At 39.3% G+C, this 11,778-nt stretch overlaps 2 protein-coding genes across 2 annotated transcripts; both read right to left on the bottom strand.

The window, feature by feature from the left end:
- Positions 1-598: 598 nt before the first annotated feature.
- LOC101292658 (L-ascorbate oxidase homolog) lies at positions 599-5,192 on the bottom strand. Its single transcript, XM_004291264.1, has 8 exons — positions 4,925-5,192; positions 4,708-4,817; positions 3,323-3,593; positions 2,414-2,516; positions 1,962-2,307; positions 1,487-1,852; positions 1,313-1,391; positions 599-1,197 (listed from the first exon to the last, which is right to left on the bottom strand). The coding sequence occupies exons 1-8, from the start codon at positions 5,072-5,074 to the stop codon at positions 985-987; spliced, it is 1,638 nt and encodes a 545-aa protein (XP_004291312.1). The 5' UTR covers positions 5,075-5,192; the 3' UTR covers positions 599-984.
- Positions 5,193-8,768: 3,576 nt separating this feature from the next.
- Positions 8,769-11,732, bottom strand: LOC101292957 (cytoplasmic tRNA 2-thiolation protein 1-like). Its single transcript, XM_004291265.1, has 10 exons — positions 11,556-11,732; positions 11,366-11,480; positions 11,129-11,271; positions 10,915-11,034; positions 10,676-10,788; positions 10,496-10,588; positions 10,352-10,392; positions 10,159-10,225; positions 9,901-10,012; positions 8,769-9,424 (listed from the first exon to the last, which is right to left on the bottom strand). The coding sequence occupies exons 1-10, from the start codon at positions 11,658-11,660 to the stop codon at positions 9,263-9,265; spliced, it is 1,071 nt and encodes a 356-aa protein (XP_004291313.1). The 5' UTR covers positions 11,661-11,732; the 3' UTR covers positions 8,769-9,262.
- Positions 11,733-11,778: the final 46 nt, after the last annotated feature.

The raw sequence follows: 11,778 nt of genomic DNA, 5'->3' as shown, positions 1-11,778 counted from the left end.
CCACACACCCTAAATTGTAATCCACACACCTACTTTTTGTAATCCACACACCTACTTTTCTTTTTTAGTAACCTAAATTTTGTCCTTACTTATTTAAATTTTATCTCCTGAGAATGATTTCTAAAAATAGAAAGTAAGTGTGTGGATTACAATTTATGGTGCGTGGATTTTTTTTTTTTTTGGTAGATACAAAAAGTTTAGGTGAGAGGGAAGCTTCCGACACTACTAGAGCCAGGTTTTAGCCCCGTGAGACCTAAGCCTGAAGAGTTATAGTTTCTCTCTGTTGTAGAATTTGGAGAGAATGAAAAATCCGCCACTACTGTTTTCTCCAACCAACAAACCTCAGTAACAAATCTTCAAATAAGTCAAAAAAAAAAAAAAAAAAAAAAAAAAAAATAACTTCAAATAAGCCATGGTCAAGTGCTCCAGGAAAAGTAGAGGTATCCAATCCACCAAGTAGCACAAAGCAACGAGTGCCTATCTTGGAGTTCAAATCAAGAACACATTTATCTGCTTTTGTGTAACAAAGCCTAGTTCAAGGATATCTAACGCTTTGATAACAGGAACAAGGTTAAAATCACATCCTCCAGAAAGTTTCTGAAATATATATTTCTCATATCAACAATAGCCAGCGTACTCATTTATCTGTAGCAACATATCAATGAAATTGTTGCGAGGCAACTACATGGTCACCTAACCTTATCATATATAATCGCTTAATTAGGTATACGGGCGAAAACCTGAAACATAACAATTTAAAGGGAATAACAATCTGGTCTAGAAAAGAATATGACCTCGAGCTGAGATCCTCCACAGTTGAAAACTTGAAATGGTACATGCATGCTCCTCATTTCACATCATAAATAGTAATTAAAGGGCGACCCAAGAACAAATTAGAAGCAACACTCTACTCGCCAACCTTCGTCCTCCAACCACTAAGCTAGACAGGGCTAATCACACTTTGCTCAGTTGCTGCATTGGACTCTAGAGTGGTCGTGTGTGTCGGCCACTTGCTCTGCCACAAAGACGTGCATTCCTCGGAATGGGGTATTCGTCCCTGATTGAAGTCGATGATGTGTAAACACGAAGATACAATTGCTGTCCAAGGTATTGTCGTGCCCAAAACTCAGTCCTCAAGTTCCACATTCCCACATTATCAAGTGAAAGATATATTGCTGTCCATGAGAAGGGATACACCTTCATAAATGAATAATGAATCTTCGTTAGATCGAGCTAACAGTCTACATTCAGTTTTTTTCTTTTGGCTTTAAATTTGATACAATAACAACTGCAAAGTAGACTAACGAGTTACCTGAGTGGTGGAACGAGCCACTGCATCTCGGAGATTGTACCCATTCCTACTAGCAGTTGTCCACTTCCCTCCATCCATGCTACAATTAATCAAGAAGCAGCAACATTAAGAACGGTACATTCGTATGAAGCTCTATAATCAGCACTCAGAAATGGGAAATATAGTTGTGCTTACCCAACAACAAAGAACTGGTAACCATCAAGATGATAGCTCTGAACTATATCTTCATCATTTTGGAACACAATTTCTACAAATGTTCTGTAATCAGCTCCCAAAACTGACGTGTCAAGGTACAAATTACCACCAGTAGGCCTGTCGGAGACGCTTCCAACACGGAAAACTCCACTGATTTTGAAGTAGTCAGCAAGTTTCAATGGAGTGTCTGCTGGGACAAACGACACACTGTTTATTCCATATCTTTGCTTGCCATTGACTTGACCAGCAGCACTCGCTAGGATGTAGGTTTTGGTTAAGTTAATGAGTCCATAGTGGTATGATCCCTGTGGGTTCGGCCTTGGTCCACTTGCTGTAAGATTCGTCCTGAAACAACAAATGCATTAGGTATTGAAGTACATTATACTGATATACAATACATTGTTTCCTGAAGATAATGGGAAAAATGCATCTAAGTAATGGAATAAGTAAATACCTAATAGAGCGGGCCTGGTTTAAAGACCAGTCAATTTGAATGGTAGGTCCACCAGGGATCGGGCCAGAGACTTGTCCCCCAGCACCGCTGTAATGAAGAATGCCGGTGGTGGTGAGGATCGGCGTGCTGAAACGAGAGGAAACCACAATGTAGTAGTCATGTCCGGGCTGATCAGCTGTTACTAGAACAGAGTAAGATTGACCGACGTGTACATCGAGAGATGAGTAAGTAGTTTGGAGGGTGTGTGTTCCTTCCACTTCCACCAACTTCATTTTGTGGTCTTGAATGCGGAAGTTGAGTGAGTGTTGCAACCCCACGTTGGATATCCTAAGCCTGTAAGTCTTTCCTGCAATGAACAACACACACACACACATAACAGTTACCATGGATGTTAAAAATGGGAAAGTAACATTTGTAAGCACTGAAATAACTGAATGAGATCGAAGACACACCTTGCTCAAAGGTGAGAGAAAATTGATTGGGCCCGCGACCATTGATGAGGATTCCATCAGGGAAAGGTAGCTTCTTACCGCGATCAAGATGAGCTTTCAAGGTCTGTACAAAACAAGTGAATCATCAATTATTAATCTAAAACGTAAAGCGCAAACAAAACCAATCAAGTTTCTTTCCAACCACTCCATCTCTAAGTTTTAGCCAAAAACCAACACTGCAGGCCCTAATAATTGCGGACCTGGGTGTGGGCTCTGACATATGATTTTTTTTGTTTCGAAGTAAATTGCTAGCTTACATGTAGATAGCGCTATGAATTGTGACATCAAAACAGTTGAATTTGGCATGGGCAGGTAGAGAAGGAAAAAATGCATTGGACCGACAGTGTTATATCCATGGTCCAAAATGTGTGAACATAGTTATCCATGGCCCTCAAACTAATACCACAACGCTCGTTTCATAAATGACTCAAATTTACGGTACAAAGGAGAAAAAGTGTGAGCAACATTTTGGTAACAGATATGTCATATGAAGATTGTGAGCACATACTATGTCACAGCGTATAAGTACATGTTTTGCAATATTATTAGGTCAAGAACTTGAGAGAAATCACAGGAAAAGAAAAGAAATTATGAGAACTTTGGTTTGGTTTGGGTGTTTTGAGAACTGTGTGGGTCTCTAAATGCACTGTTTTTACTTAAAAACAAGGAAGCAGACAAAACACATTCCTACTTTTTTGTTTTGTTTTTTGTTTTTGAATGAGAAGGGAGAGACACATGTTTTACCGACACCAACAAACCCAGCTGTCCAAAGGAAAGAGAAAAAGTAATGCCAGAACTGAGAAGCCTGAACATTCATCTTGTCATCCTTAGCAAGTACAATGTGGATGAAGAAAAGGTAAAGATGTTTACCGTGTGGTTCGACTTGTACCAATCTCCAATAAGAACAGTATAGTCACCAGAAGGATCCGGAAAAGGAACCGGAATCCTTGGCCGGCTGAGAATTCTGATGCCTCCGAAACCACCGGCGGCCTTGTGAAATGCAAGAGAAGGGAAGTAGTAGAAACTTCCAATCTGATCCTTCACTTGGAGAATGTATGTAAGATTCCTCCCTGGTGGTATTGGGCAAGTTGTTCCATACACACCATCCTGAAATGAATTATGTCTCTGTTGGATCCCATTCCTACATTTCACAACAACCAAAAATCAAACATAATCACTGAATTAATCACATTGTTAATTACTAGCAATATTGCAATGTCCTAGATATAACAACTGTCCTTGCATCACTTGCATGTGCTCCTCTCAAGGACAATCAATTTCCATATTCTCCAAGGAGTTTGCTTTCATAGCCATAAAGAAACCCAAAGGGATAATTAAGCATCCTTCTTGTTTTTCTTTTTTTAGAGGTGGATCTATCCAACTGTTTCCTCATGTTCATCAACAAGGAGTAAGGAACATTAATAATAGAGCTATGTTTGAAAATTATTAATCAATCACTAGTCATAGCATTTAAGTTGTTTATTATTAGATAAAAATGAACCACTAAAACTAATTTCTCTCTATATATCAAGCTCATCCTTATATCCTCTGAATTAAATAAAATTTATTTTCCCACATGGACACAGACTCACAGTCCACATGGCAAGTGCATTAAGCTGCCATGCCTACCATAATTGCTCACCTAATTTCACGTTTAAATTACTTAAATGCCCTTGGTGTTTCTAACTCTCTTTTCATAAAATAGAAATAGAAAGGTTTCTCAATCATCAAGGGAATATATCAACATCAGTAATCTAAATCAAGTATGGTTATCAACTAAAACTAGCTAGACTACTAGTCTATTATTTACTCATACAGTGACCAGATCTGTGTCCTCCAATAACAGATCACCAAATAAAGAAACACCCCATAATAGTCAGATCTCACTTAGCTAGGAAGCTGAAACCGGCGGACAATTCCGGCATTCCCCCACCGGAAACAATTGACGTTTTCTATTTTTTCTTCGTTCTTTTGGTTATAAGAAAAAAGAAAAGGCAGAATGTTTTAATAATGCATGTGAATCCAGCAGAGGCGTCAGACATTCTCGATTAATTACAAACCAAATGTACGTGCAGTATCAGCTACGCCGACGAGGCTTAGCTGCAGTAACGAAAATGCCCTGACCCCGCACTCTGCTCAAAGGCTTAAAATAAGGATTAGCTAGGCTAATCTCGTCTTTTTCCCACACACAAGCCGAATACTAAATTAAAAGAAATTAAGCATAATCTTCGCTGTTTACTGAGAGAGGAGTGTACCAAGAGAGGAGGAAAGGTTCGTCCAAGCTGTTGAAGACATTGATGATGAGATTGTCGTTGGTGACGGAGTTAATATCCGGGCCGGGGAACTGGCCGTTGATTAGTATTCCCTGAAAAACGACCAGATCCGATCAGTTTCAATCAGATCAAAAACGGACAAACTTTTGATCCTACAGATCATATAAACTATACAAATTGAAGATTCATAAACAATCACCCTTTGGCGAACACCGAGCGGGTAGATGTCGCCGTAAGTGACATTCCACTGGAAGAATCTGTAGGGATCTTCGGCGGTGACAACGGCGAGAAGACTGGCCGTGAGGCTGAGGCATAGCAGTGCCGAGATGGCACCTAAGTTTAGCGGCATTTGTTGTCTAGGGGGATTTTAAGGTGATTGAAAAGAATCTTCAGAGGCAGAGAGATTTTGCCTCTTGGATAATTTGGTGGATATGAGAGAAGTGCTAGCTCTGGAGAGTGACTTTAAGACAGAGAGAGCACCTAGTGACGAGGACATTGGATGGGGGGAATAGCATGCTGTATTTAAGTGCGGTACAGAAAGGGAAGTAGCCTAGCCGCAAAAAAAAGAGAGGGAAAAAGGAAAATTAGATATTCCTTTTCTTCTTTTTTGTCAGTATAATTAAAATTAAAATTTAAGAATATTTTGGGAAAATTTTTGGAGAAAATGACTTTGCGGTGTCGGTGAGGAGGGTCCCGCGGGGTATTATTCATATTTGCATTATGAAATGGGAAATTTTGAAGTGTTTGTGTTTTTGTCTCCCACATGGGATGGTGGTGTTGGTTTGGAGACTCACTACTGTGAGCAGGGCGGTGGTGGCTTCGTTTTGGCGCCATCCAGAACCAATTAGATAGTGCATGTGTATTTTGTGATCAGTTTTTAACATCTAGGGCCCCTGGGTTTCTCCCTCATCACACTCATTAGTTAATAGTCAAGTCAACCCTTTCTTCTCCAACCCATTCCCTCTGAATCCAGTGAATAAGGGTTAATAATCCAACCTAACAAAAGGGGTATCTGCTGCCTGTGCTTGCTACATACAGTTAAGAACACGACACATAGACCCGTAGGTGACCACAGACAATAAACATGGACATATGTCTATTTTAAAAAGTTTGGCTGCAATGTGAAAACATAACCGGGGGGTTTTGAGTATTTCACATGTTTGTTTATCATTATTGTTGATACTTGTTCATCTCTCATTAGTGTTTGTCACCCATAAATGACCATAGCTAATCACCCAAGTTAATTGGATTAAAGATACCTACTATCGACCTAAAAAACATTATGAAACGCTGTGGAATATGAAACATTATAACACAAGGAACGAAACATTATAAGCGAAATTTCATTTACGTTGGATTAAAGATACATTCGTAGATAAAAACTAATCTTGAGTCTTGACAAGAGAGGCTGTTTCTTGTAAAGTTCCTTTGAATTACATGTCACGGATCTAACATTTTGTGCATGTACATTTGATGTTCGACCAACTTACTATTAAGGATAATGGAAATTTGTCTCTTCGACGCCGTAGAGGAAGATGAGGAGTGATCCATAGTTAAATGAACTGGGACACGCTATTCTGAGAGATACATATTCACGTGGAGTCCAATGTAGTGTTAAATTTTACTCTTGGCTTTACTCTTAACCACACTGATAGTGTGCTTGAATTGTTTATTTACATAGAGAAAATTTTAAACCAACAAAGACAAGTACCAGCAACCCAGATAGGATGCATAAAATCCGAACGTGAAGTACAATCCAACCGGTTCCCAAAGGAGGCAAGTAAAATATGCTTCTACAGTTCTACTTGTTAAACTCACCAAATTTAGGAGGCACATGGGTCACAACGCGGCAACCCCCCAAACAACACGAATAACACATGCCTACGCGGTTTGGAAATGAATTCTTCAGAAACAAAGCAGAACCAAAAACGAATTTCAAATGCAGAACCAAAGCCAACAAAATCAGCCAAGGTTTAAGATAGAGGAAGCTTTATTGCTGCGTAGTAGGACCAGTTAACCGTGATTAGAGGGCATGCTGAGCTTAAACCAAACAGCACAGAAGCAGCAAATCAATGTCTATATAGCACAGCTGTTTGTATATAACATTAATAAAGACTTAAAAGAGAAATGCAGGACTTGTGTGGGACTCATAATCATGTAGTGAGACCACAAACAAAGATAAACAAACAGACATTGCTTTGCTCTCAAATCTCAATCCAACAACCTATAGATTTCAAACATATAAAATGATTGAATTTCTCTAGTCATTTTAGCTAGCTTCAAAATTTGAATTTCATCACAGGACAACATCTTTTGGTCAACTAAAGCTTTAATTGGAATGAAGGGGGAGAGCAAAACAGCAAAAGGTTAAAACCCAATCAAAAGGAAATACAGTAGAAACTAAAACAGTAAGCTAGGAATGTGAACGCAAATTAAAAACAGGAAACATAACACCACTATTTCTCCATCCTTCGCTACGTAGCAACAAAATCTGTATTTGTTGAAGGCATAACATAGACAATCACATCATCAGCCCAGAGTAGTTTGATGTAGGCCACAAAGGAAAAGAAAAAAGGACTGCATAAAGCTTAGTAGAATAGTTGTCCAGTTACGGGCATACAAGTACTATATTGCCCGAGGCTAACATACAGCATCCTCTAATTATACAATATGGCTTAGTTTAAGGCAAAACACCAGAAAGTGCCCACAAAGGTTAGAGGCCAAGGCTACAAGGGCCATGTACAACTGTTACGGATGCAATGAAGGCTTTGATATCTTTGAGCACACAAGAACAAGAAAATTTAAATTTGCTGATCTTGAAGATGGTGGAAAACTTTGGTGCTCTAGTTCACTAGTTAATTGACATTCTATTTGAACAGCTAGCTCAATCAACACCAAAAAAAAAACTCCAATCAACTCACAGTCGTGCTGTTTGGGAAGTTCATTACATCTGGTTTTATAATCTTAATCCAACCAGCCTACTAATCACAGAGACAAACAAGAAATCAGAGGTATGGCTAGAGAGTAGAGACAGATGCAGGTGACACTTCAACTTTCGAGAATCCAGACACAAAGACATTAGATACATACATCGCCTACCCAGCATTTGATTGTACCAGAATCATGTATATCAAAAGTGTAATTCTGTGATAAGTCTGCTCTTTCAAGCAAATGAAAGAAGCTGTACATTGCCAAGCAACCAAGAAGTGTACAGCATTAGTGGACACAACAAATATATATCCCTACATCCCAAGAGGCTTAAAATTTTATGGAAGAACTTGATAAAATTTGATAGTGGAATACAGACTTACCCAAATCAACTGCTGCCCAACTCAATTACTACTAATGTCACACTGTGAATGGATTCTTAAATGTCATAAACTAACCTACAACTTCATGTGCTCATTCTGTATCCTAAAAGGTTTCATCAAAGCACGTTACAGATTTCCCATAACATGCCAAATCTCTCGCTAAAGTTCCGTCTTCTCCGATTTCAGTTCACTTTAGTAACCAACTTAAAATCATAGACAACCAGCAATATTAGCCTATTCGAAGATTAGGAACAATTAACACACAATCAAGTCTCCAGAAAACCTAAATGAAGCCAAGAGTTGCACAATTCATATACAACACCACGCCAAATTCAAGTTACTAAAACTAAATCCAATCGAAAATCCAAAATTATCAAACTATTCATTTCAGCATTTCCAAACCAACAATTCCATCCAAGAACAAAGAGAAAGCGAAGAAGGCTTTAAACATCGCACACACAATCACTGTTGGTCGCCGAAGAGGCGGCGGAGCCGGGAGGTGAAGAGACCGGTGGGCTCCATAGAGGCTTCGTGGAGGAGGTCTCTCTTGATGTTGTTCTTTTGGTTTTCTAGGGTTTCTTGCTCCTTTTTCAGAGCCGCCGTGTCCTCCTCAAGATCGTGGAGGCGATACTTCTGGCCCAGCGATCTCATACTTAACAGCAGAATTCCGCCCATTGCGAAGAACTGGATGAACTTGTCCTTGCGCTTCGCCGCGTTTGCTAGAAAGGCTTTTGATAGCTTTTGGACGCCGGGGGGTGAGCTCGGCGGTGCTGAAGAGGCCATGGCTTCCAAGTTCGCAACTGAAACGAGACTGATAGTCGAGGCCTCCCTCAATTTATGGCCACTATAAATCACGTGCTGATCACTTGATAGGCGTTTGTGAACTATTATTAATATTTATTTTTTTTAAGCACTGGATGACGTGAATGAGAAAAGTATATTGTACAATGTAGATTTGTAGTACAATGTATTCTAGTATTTATACTGACAAAATTGGAAACAACATACACTGAGGATACTTGATTTTCAAAAAACAGTCCAGATAGAAGGAAACGCAAAACTACTGTTACATCAAACCTCTGCAAATGGTAACATGATGTTCCTTTCTCTTGTTGCTCTTCATCATTTAACAGTCGCAAAGAGCATTCAACTACCTGATTCGGGTTTTTAGCTGGCCATGCGACTGCCGGCGTCTGATACTATTACCTCCAGGTTATGGTTATATATCAGAAGTCCAAAGTCCCACATTGTTTGCTCTCAATACTTTTTGTTCCATTACTTGGTTTTATGTCCTTCTGATTGTTATGGACTCCCCGATTCCGACCAATTCCTAGCTTTGGCAGGCCTCTATTCAGTCCCTCAAGCAAAACACAAGCCTTACACCATTTCTGTACAATTAATACAGATATATGATCAGATACTCAGAATCATCTCATGGCTACAGAAGCTGTGCGAGCACAGGGCTTAGTTCACGAGTTCATTCACTCATTCATTGTCAAGTCAATCAAGATGTTAGTTTAGCTTTTAAAATTCTAAATCTCGGTGAGAGAGGGATTGAGTGTCATAACCCATAACCTCGGCTGAGACAGCACGATTATTCAGTTTACTCTCATTCAGAACAAAAAAAGCTGACAGAAAAGCAAGGCGTCAACTTGGCAACGAGGGTGAATGAGCAAGCGTACTAAGACATTGCTAGCACAGCATCGGGCTACACTTCTATTAAAAAATCTTGGAACAACAATCTAATCTCGTTTAGCCAGTCTTCACTTACCAGATAATGCAAGTATATAAAAAGTCTAACATTAATATGAAATTTAAATCCGCGTTTAATGTTCAATTAAGAGGAAAGAAGTAGCAAAATTACCTGGCTTGAAATGTAACCACAGCGTTCACATGTTCCCTGTTCTGGCATTTTCGTAGAAGTAGAAATTCTGAAATTCTCCCCTGATTTGATTATATCAAGTATGGCCCTAGGTCTTCAGTAGACAAATGTCCAGTAAAATGTCAAACTAGGAATATCGGATGTCCATGCTAGTATACTACCAACTGGAGACCTAACTTAACATTATTCTTTGAAAAATTACAACGTAAAAGATAGAAGTAACAAATAGGATCAAGGTACCTGATTCTTTCCAAATCTTTAATGAACTCGCGAGCAAAACCACGATAAGCATTTGGTGAATAAATACCTGCAATATTAACAACAGCACCTTGTAAGATCTATATACACACAAATAAACCAATACAACACAGGGCAAAGAGGCGATATATGGTAAAAACAAAGCAACAAAAGCGCATAGATGACAAATAATTACATTCGGTGGAGAAGTAATCCAGCCTCTTGAAGTATGCATACGTGCAAATTGAGTTAAGGCTTTACATATTCCAACTCATTAATCAGATGAGTAACAGTAATGAAAGAAAGAAATTAGTATCAAGTATTTCAACAGCAAGGATATATAACAATCTCCTTCTCATAGGTGTATTTAAAAGGTTTGCATCTTGGAATTGGTCCATCTTCACCGGTGACAATTGAAGTACATCTACTCAATCTGCAAAATAAGGAGCTCTTCAGTTCACCACACAAGCTGACCAAGGAAACTGAAAAAAAGAAAAGTCTACTTGGAACAATGCATTACCTTGCAATATCCCCACGTAATATGTTCAACAGAACTGTTTCAGCTATGTCATCGGCATTATGTCCAGTAGCAAGCTTGTCCACTTTCAACAATGCAGCACCGCGATCAAGGGCCTTAAAATATCAAATAAGTCAATTTAGGTTAACAGCACATGTTGCTCGGTAAAAATTGATGACAAATACATGCATACAAGATTTCAACACCATAAAAGTAGCTAAGTTTTCTAGTTCAGCCATTACCTGACGACGAAAAACACCACAAAAAGTGCAATTGTTCTTGAGACCAATCATCTTTACTATTTCATCCATCGTCCACCCATACAAATCCTTGTATGACACAATCTTTAACGGCAATCCATACTGAATACAAATTCAGAGCAGGAGTCAGTTACCAAAATTGAAAACATAACACAATAGACATAGAATTACAGAGTCGAAATTCACTTCACATCACCTGCATTTCATTTCTTTTGACGGTTTCCAGCGAATCATCCCTGTAGCCTGTAATGCCCTCATCCACAGACAACAGGAAGAGATCCAACCCATAATTGTGCCGCTTATTCAATTCGGACAATACATAAGCAAGAACAGTGGAATCTGATAATATAAATTGGCAGCAGAAAACACAATCACTTCTAAACTCAAATTAGCAGCATCACAACTCATCAGCACAATAAGCATAGCTTAGTACCTTTTCCACCAGAGGCACCAATGGCAATTCGCTCACCGGGCTTAAACAACTGGTTCTCTACAATCACCTGATGAATCTCCTCCTCAAACACCTCATAGAAACACTCCCTGCAAATCTTTATGACCAGTAATTTCAGTTGAAAACAAATAATTAAAAACATAAATAGGGTTTAGGATCGGAGTTAAGTTACCTGTTCTAGGGTTTTGGGCCGCTTGAGAGCAGCTCTTTTCTGGTTACAGATGCAGCACTGCCGCGGCCCAATCTTCTTGGGCTTGCCGGCGGCCGAGTCTTCCATTTTTGGCGACGGAAATTGCTGGGAGCTCAAAGATAGAGAGAGAAAGTTCGCGATTTCAGTTAACGCTGTGCGTTTCATAAGGCGGGTAATTAACGCTGGGCTATATACTTGTATTTGC

This window comes from Fragaria vesca, linkage group LG2, assembly GCF_000184155.1.
Source record: "Fragaria vesca subsp. vesca linkage group LG2, FraVesHawaii_1.0, whole genome shotgun sequence".
NCBI classification, from domain to species: domain Eukaryota; kingdom Viridiplantae; phylum Streptophyta; class Magnoliopsida; order Rosales; family Rosaceae; genus Fragaria; species Fragaria vesca.
Note: the sequence above shows the minus strand (reverse complement) of the source record. Positions and strands in the feature narration are given on the sequence as shown.

Excerpts from the sequence above, each read along its gene's own strand:
- LOC101292957 (XM_004291265.1), bottom strand. The coding sequence starts at position 11,660 with ATGGAAGACTCGGCCGCCGGCAAGCCCAAGAAGATTGGGCCGCGGCAG. Across the intron at positions 10,789-10,914 it reads GTGGTGTTTTTCGTCGTCAG|GCCCTTGATCGCGGTGCTGC; the intron begins GTAATGGCTGAA and ends TGATATTTTAAG. Across the intron at positions 10,226-10,351 it reads GGATTACTTCTCCACCGAAT|GTATTTATTCACCAAATGCT; the intron begins GTAATTATTTGT and ends TTAATATTGCAG.
- LOC101292658 (XM_004291264.1), bottom strand. The coding sequence starts at position 5,074 with ATGCCGCTAAACTTAGGTGCCATCTCGGCACTGCTATGCCTCAGCCTC. Across the intron at positions 4,818-4,924 it reads CGCTCGGTGTTCGCCAAAGG|GGAATACTAATCAACGGCCA; the intron begins GTGATTGTTTAT and ends GTCGTTTTTCAG. Across the intron at positions 3,594-4,707 it reads GAACCTTTCCTCCTCTCTTG|GAATGGGATCCAACAGAGAC; the intron begins GTACACTCCTCT and ends TGTGAAATGTAG.